Consider the following 22,215-nt stretch of genomic DNA (forward strand, 5'->3'; position numbering starts at 1 on the left):
TGAAGTGATTGTGGAAACTCATGGGTTGGGAGTCGGGATACCGGGCCCGATGACCTTTTCACTTATGTTCATGGCCTATGGATCCCCGGTTTAAGGTTAGGTGAAGTGGCAGCATAGAGGCAAAGGGAATCCCCGGTTTAAAGTTGGGTGAACCTTGCCGCCACGTACGTTGATTTTATAGATTGGTCAATTGCTTATGTTAATGGTCACACATCATTTATATGACTCGCACTAATTATTTTATGATGATGACATGACATATTTATGTTACGTATTAAGATTATGATTATGTTAAGACTCAGCATTACGCATAAGTTTTTACGATCATGCATGCATAGGATATTCTCAAGATATTATTTTTATATGATATGCGCTTACATGCAATTTTATTATATATTATTTTTTATTACTGGATGGAACATGCTGAGCCTCTAGGCTCACTAGATTTAAATGGTGTGCAGGTGAGGATAATGTTTTTGTTGAGGATGTGGTCCCTACTGGTGGTGAGGACATCTGAGCATCCACGGCAGCTATCATCCGTGACCATTGCACATTCATGATACGATATTTATGGGATTTTTAAACATTATTTTATTCAGCACATGAATACTATTTATTTTATTAAGTTGCAAGGTTTTGAGATTTTAGACATATGCATGGGTTTTGACTATGAATTATGATTTACGTATTTATGCATAAAATTTGGATGCATGGGATTTTTAGTTATGCTTGAGTATTTTAATTAATTGCATGCAAACGTATATATTATATATTATATTTTATATTTTATGAAAAACTATTTTTAAGTATAAATACATATATATATGCGCGTATATGTAGCATTAATTTTTTAAAGTGAATAAAGTATTTTTAAAAAATTTAGTCGGGATGTTTCAGTAACGGTCGTTTCAGTTGGTATCAAAGCATGGTCCTTCGAGGGTGACTAGCCTGCTACGTGGAGTTCAGAAGCCGCACTGCCATTTTGTGAGTTTTAAATGCTTTTTAATTATATGTTTTTACGTATGGGACACATGATTTATGTTTTCACTGATTTATATTATAAGAATTTTAAGTTAAGATTCGGACTTTAGATGTTAATTGGTTCGAAATTTGTGAATTAGGTTATTATATTTTAGAAGCTAAGTTTGATAATTTATTATTTTTGGGATTTAGTTTTGACGAAGAACATGGTTGATATGTGATGTTATTTTTGAGTTTGCATGATACATTTTTGCTAAGTTAAGTTTATTATAGGAGTTGAGGGTATAAGCATATGTAATCAGTAAAGTTTTGGTATAATGCGATTGTTGTGTTTGGAGAGATGAACATTAGAGTTAATATTTGGGTTTTGTGTATAAGTTGATGTAAACATGTGGTTGTACTTGCATTATATTACTAAGAATTATATAAAATGTCAAATTTGGTTTACAGTGGGACGTATGTAAGTTGTAATAATTCTTTTTACGAGGTGTTTAACAGCGAAGATTTATAAATATAGGTTTGATTGAGATGAAGAAGACACATGAGAAGGAAAAATATTTTGTTTATCATAGTGCGCAGCAGAAGCATGACTTTTGGGATACTGAAAATGTAAACGTGGATTTAGTAAATTGGATTTTTGAGAGACTCCGTTATTAGAGTTTGATCAGTCGAATTTCGAGGACAAAATTCCTTTTAGGGGTGGGGGGAGGGATTGTAACGCCCAGAAATTTGTTTACGCAAAACCACATGCATAATTAGAGAATTAATTGATTTAAAAATAAAGTAAAGGGTTTAGATGATATTTTATGTGAAATATGTGACATGTGTATATGTTTTAAATTTAATTATGACATTTAACCCAAGTATTATGAGATTTATGAATTTTTAAGGAAAAGTCGATTTGCGATCACGCAGACGGGATCGTGGACGAACGAGGTAAAAGTTTTCATCAAAATTAATGCCTAAGGTTTTCAAGAGTCCTAAATAATTATTTTAAGACTTAATTTATAGAAAATTAGGAGTTTTATGTGTGTATATATATATATATATATATATATATATAATTAAAAGCCCATTTTCACCTAATTAGGCCATTATAAGGGCTTTTAGAGTATTTAAAAACCCAAGCTTTTAATTATTACAAAAATTTGGACCTTTTATTTTTAAATTAGCACTTTTAAATCTGATAAATTATGGGATGAGTTTTATTAACTAATTAGAAAAGCCTAATACATTATTTTACACAAATATATATCTAGAATTTATTTTCATTCTTCCAACATCCTTTTTGACATGAACCTAAGAAAAATCAGAAGTAGAGCAGCCGCCTCACACCCTCGCACATATCACGCGAAATTTTGAAGAAATTTCAAGATATTCGACGTTTCATCCGTCCCGTGTAGCGATCTACGCAACCGTATAAGTTTTTCGAGCGTTTTAAATGCAAAGGAATGTTTTTATTCATTATTTCTTACCATTTAAATCATTTGTACACTGTTTTATGTATTAAAAGTATGATGGTTGCATGGTATGTGATTTAGAACACAAACTTCATGGTTCAAGCATCATGTTCACGTTTTTACTCATGTTGGCTCGATTTCTTCATGGTTTCTGTTCATGGCTGGTTCGAGGGGCTGCACCATGGTTCAAGGGATGAGTTAGGGTCGTTAGGGTCAAGGTTCAAGGGGGTCTCGGCCTGGTGGTGGCCGAGCATGGCCTGGACGACCGAAAGGGCAGGAAGCCCTTTGGCGCGTGCAAAGGACTGGGAAATAGAGCCCACGGCCGAGCCATCCAGGGCATGGCTCAGACTAGGGGTTGGTCCACAAGGACCAACAGGACCCTGGGGAGGTCCTGCCGGCAGGGCTCCGTCCAGTGGTGGCCGGAGCAGGGCACTCAAGGGAGAGGAAGTGAGCTGTGCAAGTTTGGAGAAGAAGAGGACTAGGGTTTGTCCAGTTTCAGGCAGCTTGGTGAGGGGCTCGGGCAGGGTCATCCGGGTTGGGTATGCATGTTATTTGGGTCATGTCATATGATTTTGGGTCCGAGTTATTTTATATTGGGCTCGGGTAATTTAATTAGAGGCCTAAGTGTTTTAATTAAATTTTTATGGGCTTGAGTGATTAAAATGAACTAATGGGCTCAAGTTAGTAATTTAAGTGAACACATTAGCTTGTCATGGGCCTAGTGACCCATGAGAGATATCGGGCTTATTTATGATGGGCTAAGTTGTTAATAAGCCAGTCTAGGTTAATGGACATAAGTTAAGGGGCAGCAACTCAAATGAGTCCATGGCAAGTAAAATAGTCAGTAAATATAAATATAATATATATATGTATTATTTTTATATAATTATTATTTTTATGGAAAATAATTAAATATATATTTACTGGCAAATTTTTAAGGATAATAAAAAAGATGATTTTTAAGCTCATGATTCATGCATTTATTTTATGAAAAGATTAAGGTCATGTAAAGAAAATATTTTTGAGAAGTTGAAGTGATTGTGGCAACTCATGGGTTGGGAGTCGGGATACCGGGCCTGATGACCTTTCCACTTATGTTCATGGCCTATGGATCCCCGGTTTAAGGTTGGGTGAAGTGGCAGCATAGAGGCAAAGGGAATCCCTAGTTTAAGGTTGGGTGAAAATCGCTGCCACGTACGTTGGTTTTATAGATTGATTAATCGCTTATGTTAATGGTCACACATCATTGATATGACTCGCACTAATGATTTTATGATGATGACATGTCATATTTATGTTACATATTAAGATTATGTATTATGATTATGATTATGTTACGACTCGGCATTACACATAAGTTTTTACGATCATGCATGCATAGGATATTCTCAAGATATTATTTTTATCGCTTGCATGCGATCTTATTATATATTATTTGTTATTACTGGATGGAACATGTTGAGCCTCTAGGCTCACTAGATTTAAAATGGTGTGCAGGTGAGGATAACGTTTTTGTTGAGGATGTGGTCCTCATTGGTTGTGAGGACGTCTGAGCATCCACGACAGCTAGCACCCGTGACCATTGCACGTTAATGATACGATATTTATGGGATTTTTAAACATTATTTTATTCCGCACATGAATACTATTTATTTTGTTTTTTTTTTAAAAAAAACACCGCCGAAAGCGGGGGGGTTAGGCAGACCCCTACCTGTATATAAACATAAAAAAGTGATACAAATAAAACCTAAAGGAGGAGGGGGACTAGGCCAAGACCTCCCCAAAAGGCTATACAAAGGTAATATGAACATCAGAACAGCTAGGGTATCGAAAAATATACAACCAAAGCATCCCTAGGAAATAAGTATAAACAAATAATATCAAGGATAGCTAACTAAGTCAACGTCAGCAGTCATCCAGGGCAGCAAAAGCTAGAAGAGAACCACAGCTCGGCCCAGCAAAATCAAAAAAGGACACTGAGGCGCGAAGAGTGGCTGGTATCAACCTGTGCAGTAAAACCTAGAGGAGATCCACAACTCCAGGCCAGCAAAATCAAATCCGACACTAAAGCGCGAAAAGAGGCTGGCACCATCCAGAGCTGAAAAACAGATCAAAGCTATGCAAGAAATATGTCCAAAAGTCATGATCAGCTGGGAAGTCACTATACATAGGCCGCGAGGAAAAAGAGGAGCGACCGCAAACCAGCAGGCCCAGAGCAAAACAGGAAAATGGCGAAGGAAACTCAAGCCATAACCTAACTCCCAAGAAGACTGGAAGTCCAAAAAGCGAGGGGCACGAGAGACCGCCCACAAAAAATCCAAACAACAGCAAGAACCAGGCAAGGAGAAGCACAGTGAACGCCTGGTGATCCATCACCCTGAAGAAGCAAAGCAAGCGACAGGGGAACAGACTAACTCCAAAAACTCCGGAAAAGGGCCGGAGAGCTGAACCTGCAAATAAAAATAAATAGCTACATATATCTAAATCTAGGATGACCTAGACCAAAAAGGAGAGCAAACAAAGAAAAGGAAAGCCCAAGAGAAACGGCTATAAGCGAGCGTGAGGCTCTAAGAAAACCTAGATCTAAGGTAAGGAAGCCCGGAAGAGTCAGAACGGGCCAACGCAGCGATGGGAGTGGTTAAAGGAGCACCAATCTCCAACAAACACTGCCTATGATCATGAGCCTGCCGCGCCAACGCATCCGCAACCGAATCCCCTTCCCGATAGATATGCGAGAAATGAACCGGCCTATTCCGCACCAAAACACGCGTCCTCGAAACAATATGGTCCAAATCCCATCGGCACCTCCGAGATCTAAGAATCTGAATGGCAATCTGGGAATCAGTCTCAATCCAAAGGGGAAAAAGGCTAAGGTTTTGAGATAAGGTTTTTTGGTGTAACATGAATACTATTTATTTTGTTGAGTTATAAGGTTTTGAGATTTTAGACATATGCATGAGTTTTGATGATGAATTATGATTTACGTATTTATGTTATAAAATTTGCATGCATGAGATTTTTAGTTATGCTTGAGTATATTAATTAATTGCATGCAAACATATATATTATATATTATATTTTATGGAGAACTATTTTTAAGTATAAATACATATATGGACGTATATGTAGTATCAGTATTTTAAAGTAAATAAAGTATTTTTAAAAAAAAATTAGTCGGGACGTTTCAGTAACTGGTCGTTTCAGGATTGCATGACATGACTGTCCTAGAACCTTTCCACAACTCTACGTGAAGTTTTTGCATCATCCCATTTATGTTATAGTCACGTTTATTTGAATTCATGTATTAATTCATTAGTTAGGATCAAATATTTTATGGTTTAAAGTCTTTCACGGGTTAGGAAGTTTTGATGTTCTCATATGAGACCATCTCCAGCAGTTAGCACTAAAATAGTGCATTATTTACATTATATTTGTGTTAAATATAGTTCAAACAATATTTCATCTCCAGCAGTCTTCACCAAATTTCTACACCAAAAAAATATTCTTTAATTTGTACATTTATTTTATCATTTATTTTTATTATATAAATTAATTTAGTAAATTTAATTAAAATAGTATGAATTTGTATATAATTTATTATATTAAATAATAATTTCGAAGTTGAATGAAATAACAATAAAAATATAATATAATATTGCATAACACAATTATTCAATAAACACACAGTTACATATTCAATGTCATTAATTTTTTGTTTTAGAAAATATTTCTCATAAATGATCAATCAATGCATTTCGAAGGGCAATATGAGCTTTTACATTTCTAATTTTGGAATAACGACCAATAAATTCCTGAAAGCGACAAGTTTTATTCTCTTCTATTTCAATATCCGGAGTTGGTACTTCTGTCACATCTTTGATCGGTGAGTCAAGATTTCGTTCATCCTCAACTACCATATTATGCATTATTATGCATGCAGTCATTATATCATGCAAATCACTTTTGCTCCAAAAACGTGTTGGGTTTTCCACAATTGAAAAACGACTTTGAAGAACTCCGAATGCACGTTCAACATCTTTTCTACATGCTTCTTGTTTTGTTGCAAAATATTTTTTTTGGAGCACGTGGATCATGAATTATTTGTATAAGCGTTGATCACTTTGGGTATATATTATCAGATAAATAATACCCCATATTGTATTATTTTTCTTGAAGAACATAATGCACCGGTGGAGCAATACCACTAGTAAGGTCAGAGAAAAGATGAGATATCTCTAACACATTAATATCATTGTTAGATCCAAGCATACCAAAATATGCATGCCAAATCGAAAGATCATAGTCCGCTAAAACTTCAAGAGTTATTGTTGGAGATCTACTGCGACCTGCATATTGTCCCGCCCAAGCTGTTGGACAATTTTTCCACCTCCAATGCATAAAATCTAGGCTACCTAACATTCACGGGAAGCCACGTTGCTCCCCAATATGAAGTAGTCTAGCAATATCATTAGTAGTATGCGATCTTAAATATTGCCCTTTAAATATCTCCACAATAGCACGACAAAATCTTTTTACACATTCAATTGCAGTAGACTCACCAATTTTGATATACTCATCAGTTGCATCTGCTGGTAATGCATATGCTAGTATCTGGAATACGGCCGTGACTTTTTGAAATGTAGTCAAGCCTAGTTTCCGGGCTGCATTTCTTCGTTGCACAAAATAACTATCATGATTTTGAATAGCATCCACAATACGAAGAAATAAAATTCTAGACATTTGAAATCGTCGACAAAACATTTCTTCATTATATGTTGGATTTTCAGCAAAGTAGTCATTGAAGAGGTTTTGAGCAGCATTTTCTCGATCACGATAGATTGTTCTACGACCAGGAACTGAGCCACCATGAGTAATATTGGCATTTTGATTTCTTACAATCTCAGATAGGATAAGATTGCTATTGTGAATTTGTTGAGCTATCAATTGCTCTTCTTTCTCAGAACTATCTATGAGATCATCAAGATCACCATTAGATGAGCTAGAAGAGAAAGATGGAAATGAATGGCTGGAAACATTAAAATTCATTTTCGTGGATATTGGATAAAGGATTATTGTGTATGCTCATTATATTATAGGAGGATTTTAGTTTATCCAGGAAGTCCAATAATACAATCTAGACCATCCATCATTTTTTTTTAATCTAAATCGATGTATTATTATCTTATCTAGGAAATCTAATCCTACAATCTAGGTCGTCCATCATATTTTCTTTTAATCTACATTGTCGGATTGTTATCCTATCCATAAAATCCAATCATACAATCTATATCGTTCATCATATTTTCTTTTAATCTAAACCATCGAATTATAATCTTACCCAGCAAATCTAATCCTACAATCTAGATTGTCCATCGAATTCTCTTTTGATCAATACCATAGGATTCCCATCTTATCCAAAAATATTTTTGTTATAAGTATAAGTTATCTTGGAGTGAAAAATTATCCTTTCAAGATATCCTTTTTTTTAATTTCTTCTCTCTCAAATGGCATCCTCTCGTGGTGAGAATTATGCAATTGATGAAGATAAACATCTTTGTCGTGTCTATATAGAAATCTCACAGGATCCAATTATTGGACGAAACCAATACAAAAATCAACTTAGGTCTCGTGTGGCAGAAACATATAACTCAGGAAAAACAAACTCAATGCACGATCGAAGCCAAAGGTCATTACAAACTCGAATGAAAACTATGAATAGTGCAGTTTCAAAATTAAATGGATGCATACAACAAGTTGAATACATGGACCTAAGTGGTGCCTCTGATCAAGATATTGTGAGTAGTAGTTTGAATGCTTTATTATTTCTATGTTTATATCTTCTAATTTTTTTGTATTATAATTTATGCAGATTGATCGTGCAAAACAATTAATGACGCCAGATCGTAAATAAAATAAAGGTTTCACGTTTGACCATGTCTGTCCCTTTTAAAAGATTTGGAGAAGTTTTTTCAACTTCTCTCAAAGAATGCAAAGGACGCCTTCCCATTCTGATACACTGCTGGAGTCACCCATCTCTTCTGATAATCCCCAGTTATCTTTATTTTCTATCAATCTAAGTGATGAAAATATTGGTGGTGGCTCATCATCAAACCGACCAGAGGTGTGAAAAAATCCAAACTAAAGAGAAATAAAGATGAAGATATGTCTAAATTGGTCAGTACAATCCAAGAAGAAAATAAAAAAACTGCGAGATTTATTAGCTAATGAAGCCACAAAGAAATAAGAAATTGTTCATGTGAAAAAGAGGAAAGTTGAAGTGTCTTAATGGCTTGAAGAAAATAAAATGTTAATGATGGATGTTGACTCTATCTCTGATCCCCGTCGACGGGAGTTTATTTGCAAGGAACATGAAAAAATTATGCAGAAAAGGGAAGAACAACAATCAAGATCTAATAATAACGTCGACATGTTTGAACAATATTTTGGAGATTTTGGAGGTTCCCGCAGTGGTATTCCGGAATTCTAGATAATTTAATGTACTTTTGATTCTAGTTGTGATTTTAAATGTAATTTGCATTACTGTATTTTCGGTATTTTAAATTTGTAATTTCGTTTTACTATGTAAGTTTGTGGTAAAATATTAATTATATCAATTCAATTAAATTCGATAATCAATTTAATTGATAAGCAAAAAGAGTGATATGTAATAATTTATATATTAGGTATAATTTTTAACTACTGAAATAAATTAATTGAAGTAAAATATTATTAACGTTTTCTGAAATACAAATAATATATCAATTTCTTCAGAAAAATGAAGCAACTTCCCAACATTAAGTCTATGAAAGTGTAACTACATTTAAAAAATTTTAAATGAAAAAAATCTAAATACTATAATAAAAAAGCAAAAAAAATATCACGAAAAAAAGGAACCCAAGAATACCGTTACTTTACAAAAATGCCACAAAAATACCGTAAGCTATTGGAGCAAATTTCCATTTTAATTTCCAGCAGTAGTGTGCTGCTTTAGATGGTCTGAGAATTGTATGGTATTCGAATTTTAGTATCTTTTTTTGAAGCATATTTTTATACGGTTACGGGTCATGATGTTTGTGTCATTTGGATGCATTTGTGTGAATTTAATTAAATGAATGGTAGCACGTACAGTACTCTTGAGCACTTCACATTTTTTTAAAAAAAATTATTCCGTATTTTTCCATATTAAATGTATATATTAATAAGCATGATCGAGGTGTCTTGGAGTCAAAACGTTACAGATGATGTCCAAATTAACAAACTATGTGTATGCTAGATAAGGATCCAGCTGCCTAGAAGACTGAAACCTCAAAATTCTTTGGTATTTATTTGTTTGTAGATGAAATAAACAAATTTGATAAGGATTCAGCTGTCTAGAAGGTTGAAATACCAAAATATTTAGTTTACACCAAAATTATTTATTTGTTTTTACTTGTAGATGAAGTAACTGATTTTTTCAATAAAAACATAGTTTGAAACGAATTATTTATTTGTGGATTTATGATCTTTTAAATGAGTTTATAAATGTAAGAAGTTTATCAAGAAACAAGAATCGTATTTGAAAATTTAATGCCCTCAATAATACAGTATGAAACATTATATATATATATATATATATATATATATATAAATTTTCAGCTGTCCAACCATGCTCAACTTATCCCCGACAATTAAAACCCGGTAGTGGGTTTTAGTGATACGAATTTTTTTTAAAAAAAAACAACTAAAACCCGGTAGTGGGTTTTAGTGGTCGGGGACGAGTTGTGCAGGAATGGTTGGGCAGCTGAAAATTAATCTATATATATATATATGTGTTCATCAAGACTTTGAATTTGGTGTTTAAATAAAACAACTTTTTCTTAATTAATGCATAAATCTATTAATTATCACATAAAGTTAAACTCTTTTTGATAAATATAGTACTCTTAAGTTCCGATTATATAAGCCTCCTTTTTTCCCATACGAATTAAGTAAATAATTGAAAAAATAAATTATATACAAACTTTTTATTTTATACCTATCTAATTAATTCAAAAAATTGTTAAATAAGTGTATATTAGTAAAAGAGTAAAAAATTAATGTTAAAAATGGTACAATCATATATGATAGGATCGATTTGGGTGTGTAGAGGGGGTGAATACACATATTTAAAATATTTTAAGCTACAATAGCTCGATTCTTGAAATATTGAGCACCGATGAATTAAATCAAGTTTGGTTTCTAAATCAAACAGAAGACACTCAAAATAATCCTTCGTAGAAACCGATTAAATACTTTGTAAATCATTTGAAGACGATGCAAGTTGAAAATATTAAAAACAGTTTGATTGAAATATTTTATCAAACACTTTGTATGCAATATTTAGGTATATGAAGAACAAATAAAATGCTTCAATAATGCATCTTAAAAACTGGAGCAAAAGTAAAGTAAATGCGATAAAGAAATAGACACGAATTTGTTTATGGATGTTCGGAGATAAAACTCTTACGTCACCCTTTTTTTCTCCTTGGAAGGATCCACTAATAGACTTTGTGTAGTAACTCGTATCCAGAATTAATGATTAATGAATAATTAATCAAGTGATCATGTTTAAATATTAAATAAAACATGATTAAAGGATTTTCAGTCGAGTCTAAGGAGTTCAAAAATAGATCCAGAACACTCAGAAATAGCCGGAAGGGCTTCAAGTTTTTGACAGGATCGGAGGCTCCGAACCACTGGATCAGACGTTCCGAAGTGTGTGAGTATGGAGGCCCTGAACCAGTTCAGATGGACAGAGTTCGGATGCTCCAAACTAAGATCGGACACTCCGATCTCCATCAGATAATATAAGATAAGAAATTATTTGATTGGCTGAGAGCAGAGTTCGGACGATCCGAAGTCCCAGATCGGACGATCCGAACAGTAGTCTAGCCAGGTGTCCGAGTAGGTGACGTCACGGATGACATAATATTCGAAATCGGACGATCCGAAGTACCCGATCGAACGGTCCGAAGCACTGGCAGTGACACTTGGAGAGCATGCAGAGTTCGGACGATCCGAAGGAGGGTTCGGACGGTCCGAACCCTTGCCTATATAATGAGCCGAGGAGCTCATTTCTCACACGCTCAGTAACTCCTTTCCTTCACCCATATGACTCTATTTTAGGGCACTGTTGGGTACTCTTATTTTAGAGTTGGAGTAGGAAGTATATTTTAGTATAGTCAGACAGTGTCTGACATAGTAGCAGAGCGGTGCCCAAGTAACGGAGCCGTGCTCGTAGCAGCGGAGCTGCAACACGAGTTTGCCCAAGTGGTTGGGTAGTCGCCATCAGCGGACTAAAGACGAACGCAGGTAAAGCTTTTGCTTTTAAAAATATTTAGGAGTATGCAATAACTTAGTTAAGGCTTTTAGAGCATGATTATTGATGCATGAGAATTTGCATTGTAGAGTTGATGATAGGCGTGGAAACTAGATTGGGACTCCTAGGACTGCCTTTAGAAAGGTACGTAAGTACTGTCTGAGATTGCTAGCGGGTATGCATGCTTATATGTTGCATTTATGTGCCATAATTGCATGTTTATGTTATGCTACATGTGCATACATCGTTTTATAGCCGGTGTTATTGGCTTACCAGTATAGGGGATTGCTCAGCCCCATTGCATGAGTGGATGGATACCATGGTTTTGGTTCCGGATATGTCCACGGGTTATATGGTATGGGAGCCACCTCCTGATGCAACGACTCAACGTGCTACGTACCATGGCGCCTAGACTGAGCAGGATATTGTTCCCAGTATGATACCCAAATATTCATTTGCATGCATCATATTTTTATGTTTACCCATACTAGCGTATTGGCCTTAGAACTCACGTCCAGTGTTTTTTGTTTTCTGGACATCCCATTCGACGGGGCAGTTACAGGTGCAGGTAGTATGTTCAGGGACTCGGAGGAGTCAGTGACAGTAAGAGAGACAACAGGTTTAGCTGTAGGATTTATTGTTAGTGATTCAATTCGGTTGTATATCGAATTGATTTATTAGTCGGTTGTATTCTACCGACCAGTATTTATTTAAGCTTCCACGTATATTTTTTGATTAGCATTAATTGCATGCTTAGTTTAGTTCTAACCTCTGATTAGTAGTGGATCCAGGTTGGGTCACTACTCTTTGACTATTACAACATTTTGCAACAACCCACTCCAAGACTAAGACTTACCCACTGTCTATCTCAGAACTCCTAGCACACTAGATTGTAGACCTCAACCTCACAATCCGTATAAATGTTTAATGTCTCTTATGCCAAGACTACAAACATAATCTGTAACGTCTTTGTGTTAAGACTCTCACTCAACTAATCTATGAAATATATATATCTTATATATGTGAGTAAGCTGGGGTGTGAAGATCTGGACTGTTAATGCTCAAGAATTATGATATGTTACTTCACATCAAGGACAAGCTCTCAACTAGTTGATAAATCTTGTTTAGACGCCCTTCTTTTCGTATAATCTGTCCATGCTCTTTGATCCTCTTCAACTGCTTGTGTTAGATCTTTAAGATATTTTTTTATAGGCTCCAAGAGTGATATAGCCATTAGACACAGAAATAGAGCCGTTGGAGACTTTTGTACTGTAGTAGTTTGACAAACTTCAGCTTGGGTAGGTAGATTGATCTTGGAAAACTTCAGTTTTGGAGCGAGACTGAAGTCGGTGCGAAACTGAACTTGGTGTGAAACTGAAGTACTGTAGTAGTTGGGCAAATCAGTTTAGCAAATTCAGTTTAGGAGCGAGACTGAAATTGTAGCGAGACTGAAACTAGTGCGAGACGGAAGTACTGTAGCAGTTTGGCAAAATAGTTTAGCAAATTCAGTTTTGCAAATCTGTTGAGCAAAACTGAATTGCCAAACTAGATGCAGTTTGGCATGATCCGTTAATATTTGAGCAAAGTAATAAACATGAAAGTTGTAAATCTTTGTATTGGCTTTCCATAGCATCAAAAATAACTCAATTTGGATTTCATATGAGAAAGTTAAGCTCGAAATACCAAACTATGACAGAAATTTTGCTCTGCATAATTTCAGTGCAGAACTAGAGAAATCAATGGAGTTTAGCAGCTTCTTATGTTCCGATTCAGACTTAGACTTGTGACTATGATTTGTAGATATTGTCTTAGCTTTGTAACACATATTGAATCATTCCATTTTGATAACCGAGCTGCAAGATTTGATCAAAATACCAGAACTGCTCGAGGTAAACTGATGTCCACTCTTGATGTTCACTTTACGTTTCAGTTTAGGCTTGAGACGTCAGTTTGATCTAGATAACATCCGTTTTAGCCCATTGACATGAAATACAATATGTCCTATTTGTTTTTTCTTTATAAGTTGAGTAAACACGAGTCAAAAATTGTGTAAATTAAACTCAAATGCATTATTGCAAATATTTGTCATGCAGAAATAATCAATTCGAATATTCTACTTTTGTTTCAACAATAGAAAAATTACACTTACACAGATAGTCATGTTTTATTATCGTTTCGTCTATTACTAATAGTAAATATGTAGAGTTTATCCAGTTTAGGAAAAAAATTTGAGTTTATAACAATATTAACATGTGTTATCTATGATATTTATACGTTCAGAGTATTAGGACAAACATTTGACACATTTCCACCTATGAAGTCTGATAAAGACAAATCAACTAATTTCTAAGTATATTTTTTTAGATAATTTTTTTTTCATTTTTTTTCAGCAAGAGAGGAAAAAAAAGTTTTGTTTGTATAATATATTTCCTCAAAATTATGTGTGAGACAAAAAATAGTTGTTAAATTTGGAAGAAAAAAATCATTGGCCAGTTAAATACTGCAAATCTAATAGAATAAAAAATATATTACTGAATAATATTACTTATTCAAGTCAGAGGTTCTATTTTATTTTATTATCTGTTAATTGTTAATGGGAAAGGGCTATGCTCCCCCGGTGAAGATCACCCGATGCAGCATCCACCATTCATGGGGCCCGAGCCCCACACAATTTGTGTGGGGTAATTGTGTGGGACCCGGGCCCCATGAATGGTCAGGACAACAATTATCGGGCGGTCCATAGAAAATGAGGTTCGGGCCAAAAATTAAAATAATATTTCTTACATTAATTTAAAAAACGATTTGATATTTGCATTCTATTTTTTGTTATTTGCACTCCATTTGTGAATAAATTTGTACTTCATTTTATACATGAAGTGGAGTATATGTAACACAAAATAAAGTGTAAATATCAACCCTCATTTAAAAAGTCAAATATAATTGAACTATACACAATATCTTCATATTTTATGAAAATAATTATGAAATTATCCAAAAAAATCACATTGAATCATCAAAATTCACAATTTAATAGCTATTTTAATTTAGAAGCAGTTATTTTAGACATTCAAATATACATTAAATAAAACTCCCAATTTTCAAAATTAGTTTTGAAAATTCGTACCTTCAATCCATATTTTTTCTACCACAATATGAAATTAACAATAAATATTAAAATCTAACATTAAATTAAAATTAAATTGAACGAGTCATAAGTCAAATTTTCGCACACAGATGCCAAGGAGAAATTGGTCGAACATCATGCTATAAAACTCAAGGCTAAGAACAATGATGATCAAAGAGAGACGATGGAAAGTGATGGTCGACGACAAACAACACCAAACTGAGAGCTGATGAACGAAACGAAGATTGAACATATCAATTTTAGTGATAGCTTTGTTGTTGGCGATGCACTAATATTTTTCGATTTTTAATAACTATTATAATAATAATTAATAATTAATTGAACTACATTTATGATTAATTGAACTTCATTAATACATAATATTTATAACATATATGTATAATAATTTTTTTAAATAAATTTGGAGCCCCACCAATCATGGGCCCTGCCCGCCTGGCCGCCTATGACAATTAAAAAAAAAGAAGTCTTATAGAGTTTTTTTTTTTTATTTGAGAGGAGAAGTCTTATAGAGTTGTTGAGTAAATACACTTGATTATATATTTGGTCAATCAAATTTATATTATGTTTTTTCCCCATTGAGCTATTCAATTATTGTTTTTAAAACAAATGGTATGGCATATTAGAACCCATATTTTGGTCACCGAAAGATAAAAAATTGTATTCCAAAATATTGTACAACTGAAATACTAAATAACTACATTTAAAATTAAATAATCATATTAGTAAATTAGATCTTAACTATACTGACACTTTACCTTGACATACATCTAATGGTTGACATTTTATCAATAAATGTGTGGTTCATTATTTTTGAGTGAACCCCGCATGTATTTATAAATGATGACCCTTAGATCTATCATGGGGTAGTGTTTGTAAATGTAGGTTAGAACACCCGTCATTTTCCTTAATATTGTTAGATGTAGTGATTTTGACTTCGAGTTATTTTGAAACACAATTTTAGCCAAAATAATTATGCTTTTTTTTGGTGACTAATTATACCTTTTTTGTTATGATGATTGTTTTTAAATAAAATTTATGCATTAATTAATTTTAAAAAACATGATAAAAGGAAAAACAGAAAAATCCTTATTAGGCCCCTTTCACTCGTACTTCTTCACTTTCCCGCCAAATACACGCCGCACATTTCCTCTCTCGCGCCCCTCACTGTGCGGAGCTTATGGATTTCCCCGATGCCGACGAGCTGGAATGGCTGGAATCCAATTCCTTTGACGATCGATTTGAGGAAGATTTCGAGATTCAGTTCGAGCCCCCTTCACCGCCTTCCTCTCCTGAACCGCAGCCGGAGCCCAATCCACATCCCGGAAGACCCACTCTTTCCCTTCCTCCGAGGCCATCACCTTTCAAAACCCATCAACGAATCAACGGTATTGATAAGAAACGCTCCCTATATAAACTTCCCGACTCGCCATTGTGTGTTAACGGGCTTGATCGGGATGGGAAGAGAAGTAAGCTTGGTAATGAGGAAGTAGTTAAGGATAAATCGGTTTTATCTAAGTGCCCAGATGTCGTTTTGCTGGAGGGTGGCCGAGAAACGGCGGTGGACGAGGGAAGGGATGGAAATGTGAATTCGGTGGATGGTAGAGGAAGGGAGAGTGATGATGAGGAGTGGCTGCGGTGTTCACCGCCGCAGGTGGAGGAGGTGGAAGTATTGGAGGAAGAGAGCGCGGAGAAGGTATTGTCTAGGTATGCTTCAAAGATCGAAGGGGACTGTATTCCGGTGACGGGGTTGGATGGGAAAAGGGTCTATGCAAAGCTATGTAGAACAGAGATGGGTATGGAGGAGAAATCAAAAAAATTGAGACTCAGAGGGGAACGTGATGGTGAGCTTTAAACTTTTCGCCGGGTGCTAACCTGTGGGTAAAGGGGATCTTTAAATTTATGTGTTGCATTTCAAAAGTTAGCATTGCCCATTTGCACACTACCAATTGATGCGTCCATCAGTGTGTTTAGCTTGCTTGAATTTGCATTCTCTTGATTTTTTTATTTTTATTTTGTTTAAGTTAGAGTCTGTGTTCGCTACCAACTTACTTCGAAACATCTATAGTAGATCAAACCAATGATCTTATTCTCGTATAAATGACACAAAATTCAGTAGTATGGTATGAAGAATATAGGATTTATATTCAAGCTTTAGTTCTGCTGTCATGTTACATATACTGCCCCCATTTCAAGTATGATGTCAGCGATTTTGTATTTGTTTCTCTCTTTTATCAACTTAAGAACTTGCTTCTTAATCATGGAACTGCAAATCAAAATGTATCATTTGTGAGTACTATTGTACTATCAATTACATGGTTCAAGTCTTCAAGATAAGTGTTTTCTTATACTCTTGTCACTTCCAGCTTCCATATCCATTGCTCACACATTTTGTTCGGAAATGTATCCCACCACCTGGCATTAATCCATGAATGGAACCAATTAGGCTTTGATTTGGTACACTGTGAATGAACAAGACTTTTAATCTGCAAATTTTTCCTCTCAAAATTTTCTACTCTTCTAGATTTGGGGCAAGCTAAAACTGTCTGTTGGTCTCTGATTCTCTGTCAAACTTCTTATATTGAAAAGAAACTCTAAAGTTTGTAGCTTTGTTTGTGGCATCAACAAATGGCTATTTTCACACAATATGAAGATTGTGTAGAATCTTGCATGCTCCTGAGTTCATGTTAGATTTTCTTACCACTTAAATCAGTTATCCAAAACTATTGTGTTTCGCTTGCAGGGCTCCTTCAGGAACCGGTCAGAGTTCTAATGCAAAAAGTGGAGCAGGATGAATTCACTAATGTAAGCTTCAGCATACTCTATGAAACTTCTTTTATCTTTCTTCCTCAATCTTGTATTTCGTTTTCTCATCCTCTCCCCATGGAATTATAATACAGTAATCTTTTTCGGCTTCTGGTGTAATACATTTTCATTTAGAACATGTTGTAAGACAGGGTTGGCCAGACCCGTACCAGTGTATATAAACTTCACTGTGAATGGTTTGATGTTCTCTTTTTCAACCCCTTATGATACTGTTCTACACATGCTAATTTCCTACTAATGCATGAGTGCCACAATAAATTCATTTTTTACGATTATACTTAAGCTTGGGAAAACATTGAAATCATGTTATTATTGTAAAAGGGTAGCATGATGAGACAACTTGTCAACGTGCCACTAAGATGCCATAAACTTTCAACTGTTGTTTCTATGGTAATTTCACTTTCACAATTGAGTTATTGTCAAATGGATTCAATTTTTGTGTTTTATACCTTCAAAATTTGACTGTTCGAGATGAAGCTAGCTCCACTTATAACCGGAATTTAAATCAGATAGAAAAATGTCATTCATCTATTTTTATATATTTTTATTTTTAATGTTTGTAATGTAGATAATGATAGAAGCCATTTATTTTCCACTGTAAGCCTTAAGCTGTAAAGCCAGCGACCTTGATTCTGTATGAAATATAAATATTGAACCATATTGTAACTGTTCTTGAAGGCTTTGAGAGCAAGTGTTGAAGTTTCAACTGAAGCAATCAGTTCAAAAGCACCAGTAGCTACCGAGAAACTTTGGGTGGACAAATATGCTCCAAATTCATTTACAGAGCTTCTAAGCGCTGAGCAAACGAACCGTGAGGTTGTGATGGCTTTATAATTTGTTTCCTCTTCTGGCATTTTATTGATTTCTGAACGTATGCCACTGTGTACATTGCTTTGAGATACTGCTTGTCACATGATTCTTACCTTTATTTATATTACAGGTTCTCCTGTGGTTAAAACAATGGGACTCTTGTGTATTTGGATCTGAAATAACGAGTACCACTGAGGATGTTTTTTCTGCTTTAAGACGTCATTCTTCAGGCTCTCGACACCACAAACAATCTACCAAAAATTATTATGAAAATAGGAGAGAACCCAGATTGGAGCGAGATGCCCCGAGAACTCATAATGGGCCAAGTAAAGAAGACAATTTCTCTGAAAGGATTGATGAAGTACAGGACAAGAGATGTAAAGGTCATGGCCCTCCTGAACAGAAGGTTTGCTAGTATCCTGCCTCTTCCATTTAAACAATTCTTAGTAGTGTCATTCGTATAATCATCGTGTGTGAAAATCTATGCAAATAACCTTTGCTGCCGTCTAATTTATTTGGATACATGATATACTACAGATCAGGTTCGATGGCTAGTGGCTTGGTGCGTTTTATACTCACGTTTCTAGGAGTCTGACTGTCTCCTGCAAATTTATAAGTCCCCATAAGGAGCGCTTGCATGGATTAAGTAGTATGTGTGATGAATAGAGATTATGGAGCTCAACATTAACAGCTGAAATCAAAGAAGAGAAAACACAGAGTTGGGAAGTATTTTGAACTTGTTTCATAAGATAAAGTTCTTTGCTTAGATGTTGATTTGTAGGCATAAACAGCTAGATGGTAGCCAACTTAGTGGATTTTTGGTTCCCAATATTTGCAAGCTTTAATATTGTAACAGTGAGATCTGGGCGTAATCTTCTTTTATATGGACAAATGTAATCTATTCTTTCATATGGCACGATATTTTGTTATCCAACTGCCAAATAGAGTTAGTTTATGCGTGCCATATTGGGTGTTAACCAACTGGCTGGAATCAAAACTTATAGTGATTGATTGCATAGATATTGCAATTTTGTTTTCTACAAAAACAGCTGAAAATTTGAAAGTTGGAGGTGGGGGAACTTTTATTGCACTTTCTGGTCTGGTTCTGGGGTGCGGTAAGCCTCGTTTGGAGACCATCTTACCTGAGTTAATTCTACTGCTGACTGCTTCTTACAAATAATTAGTTAATATAATAAATGTGCTTGCTGTCAAATCAACTCTGCTGCTGAATCATACCACATCCGTTTTTCTTGTTCTTTGCTGCTCATTTATCATTTCCATCCATATCGTTATTTAATATTTAATATTCAGTTTTTCCTGAATCAGATTTCCTCAATGATAAAATCACGATGAGTTATTTTATCATGTCGCCAATTGCTTCAGACTATAGAGATTATGAAATGGTTTAATTACTGTCTGAACTTCATGGCTTGTGGTCGAATATTTTTCTCATGCGCTGTCATGTAAATTTCACCTGCTGTTGTTGAATGTCAATTTAATAAAAACTTCAATCTCTCACAGATTCTATTGCTTTGTGGTCCCCCTGGGCTTGGGAAGACAACACTTGCACATGTAGCTGCCAAGCATTGTGGATACCGTGCCGTGGAGGTCTGAGATCAGCATTTATGTTTGTACTCCTTTTATGGTTCAGTTGATAAGCGAATATTCGGACATACTTCTCCAATCTCTGTTGTCAGATCCGATTCTGTGAATGTTTTAGAGTAACTTTTCCATTTTATCGCTAAAATAGACTCTATGGTACACACCAAAATTTTGGCCTTTGAGTAAATTGTTGAGCTGTGTTTGTCCTTTCATGCATACAAGTTGTGATTCATATGGTATCTACATATCTAATGCTCTAGCACATTTCTTCCTGTGGCAGATTAATGCAAGTGATGATCGTTCATCGGCAGCCATTGAAGCTAAAATTATTGATGTGGTTCAAATGAACTCTGTTGTTGCTGATTCAAAGCCTAAGTGTTTGGTAGGTTCCAATGTGCAGATTTTGTTATTGCACTACTTCTTCCAGTGATATTGGCATTATCTGAAACAGAATTTGGACCATTCTTGTAGATTATTGATGAAATTGATGGGGCCCTTAATGATGGCAAAGGTGCTGTGGAGGTCATTCTTCAGTTGGTAAGTTATGAAATCATTGTGCAGTTAATAACTGCATCTCTGTGTTTTAAATAGCCAGTTAAATATGAAATAAATTGGTCAAACAGAGCAGCATCTCATTTTTAACCTGAACATGTGGTGGACAGTAACAATGGTGAAATAATTCCATGATTATGATTATACTGGCAATTGCTGTAATCAACTGTTCAATGTTTTGTTTGATTTATGCATTTGTATTTCTACTGGCAAAACATACTTATATTACCAACCAGATGGCTGCATGTATTTGAAGAAGTAGATAGGGAGATTATAAAGTGTAGTTACTTTACTACAGAGGTTCATTTTTTGGTTTGATCCCAGACAAAAGCTCTCTTTCCTTTGTATCTCAAGAAAATTTTGTTGCTTGATGACTTACTTTCATCTATAATTTTAGTTGTTTCATATAAATCAATTTGATTCATAAATGTGTTGTGGTTGACATCAGTTGTCCAATTAGTTTACATGGTAACTAACAAGGTTAGAATTGGTTGTCTGCTTAGTAGTGCTCTGTATTATCAGGATAGAACCTTCAGTGTCAAAAAACTGTTGACCCAAAATGATGCAGGTGTCTGCTGAACAAAAGAGAGATACTGGAAAGGAGAATGCAGTCCAGGAAGGACAATCTATGCGAAAGTCTTCTCCAAAAAAGAAAAATAGTACATCTGTATTGAGGCCAGTAAGTATGCTATTATCTCACTGTTGTTTAAAATATTATTTTGACTAAGATAACTGTTTTTGCGTGTAGGTGATATGTATTTGCAATGATCTATATGCACCAGCCTTAAGGCCATTACGTCAGGTCGCAAAGTAAGATCCCAATAAATTGCATCAATTTTGCTTCATATTTAATGGATTTAGTGAATCGGGGTCAGGGTTAGTTGTACTTGATCTCCATTTGCATTAAGTTAATAGTCATGTGGGAGAAGATTGAAAGAATTTTCAAGCCCACAAACTAAACTCTTCTAGCAATCTAGGTTGATCATTTGGCGAATTGTCTTGTGGCTTGACCAATGTCCTTTTACCTGAAGAAGTGTTCTTACTTTGCAGGGTTCATATTTTTGTCCAACCAACCGTGACTCGCGTTGTAAATAGGTATTTTTGTAAGTTTTTATTCAGTAAATCTGTTCTGATAGTTCTTTCTACGCTGGATAATAGATGGAACATGAGTTTCCGGATTATTTGCAGGCATGATAATTTTTTAAAAAATAAAATTAAACACGTCTGCCAGCATGCAATCACATTTCACTAACATCATGTCTTATTATTCCTGACAACATATATCAGATATTTTGGCGCCAAATTGTTGTAATTTTTCTTTCTAATAGATGGATTCATACAATTATGAACTTTAATTCACGATAATTATGTCTTTGCCTTAGTTTTTACATTGAAATTTGGCATCATATTTTCAAATGTAATGCTTTTGGAGTTACTTCCAACAGATATTGATATTTCATTTTTAGTTTTCATATTCACTCCAATTTCTTGACTAGTCAAGAAAG

At 34.9% G+C, this 22,215-nt stretch overlaps 1 protein-coding gene and 1 pseudogene across 2 annotated transcripts in view; one reads left to right on the forward strand and one right to left on the reverse strand.

Moving 5' to 3' along the window:
• Window positions 1-6,172: 6,172 nt before the first annotated feature.
• Window positions 6,173-7,487, reverse strand: LOC140863321 (uncharacterized; annotated as a pseudogene).
• Window positions 7,488-16,035: 8,548 nt separating this feature from the next.
• The window catches only part of LOC140886098 (uncharacterized), a 29,244-nt gene continuing 23,064 nt past the window's right edge, over window positions 16,036-22,215 (forward strand). For both annotated transcript variants that reach the window (XM_073292606.1, XM_073292612.1), the window contains exons 1-10: window positions 16,036-16,764; window positions 17,664-17,725; window positions 18,425-18,562; window positions 18,687-18,962; window positions 20,078-20,164; window positions 20,439-20,540; window positions 20,630-20,695; window positions 21,279-21,389; window positions 21,459-21,520; window positions 21,761-21,805. In XM_073292606.1, coding sequence (XP_073148707.1) covers window positions 16,101-16,764; window positions 17,664-17,725; window positions 18,425-18,562; window positions 18,687-18,962; window positions 20,078-20,164; window positions 20,439-20,540; window positions 20,630-20,695; window positions 21,279-21,389; window positions 21,459-21,520; window positions 21,761-21,805 — 1,613 coding nt within the window. In that variant the 5' untranslated portion in view covers window positions 16,036-16,100. The remainder of the gene's footprint in view (window positions 16,765-17,663; window positions 17,726-18,424; window positions 18,563-18,686; window positions 18,963-20,077; window positions 20,165-20,438; window positions 20,541-20,629; window positions 20,696-21,278; window positions 21,390-21,458; window positions 21,521-21,760; window positions 21,806-22,215) is intronic.

This window comes from Henckelia pumila, chromosome 1 (assembly GCF_033568475.1).
Source record: "Henckelia pumila isolate YLH828 chromosome 1, ASM3356847v2, whole genome shotgun sequence".
NCBI lineage: Eukaryota > Viridiplantae > Streptophyta > Magnoliopsida > Lamiales > Gesneriaceae > Henckelia > Henckelia pumila.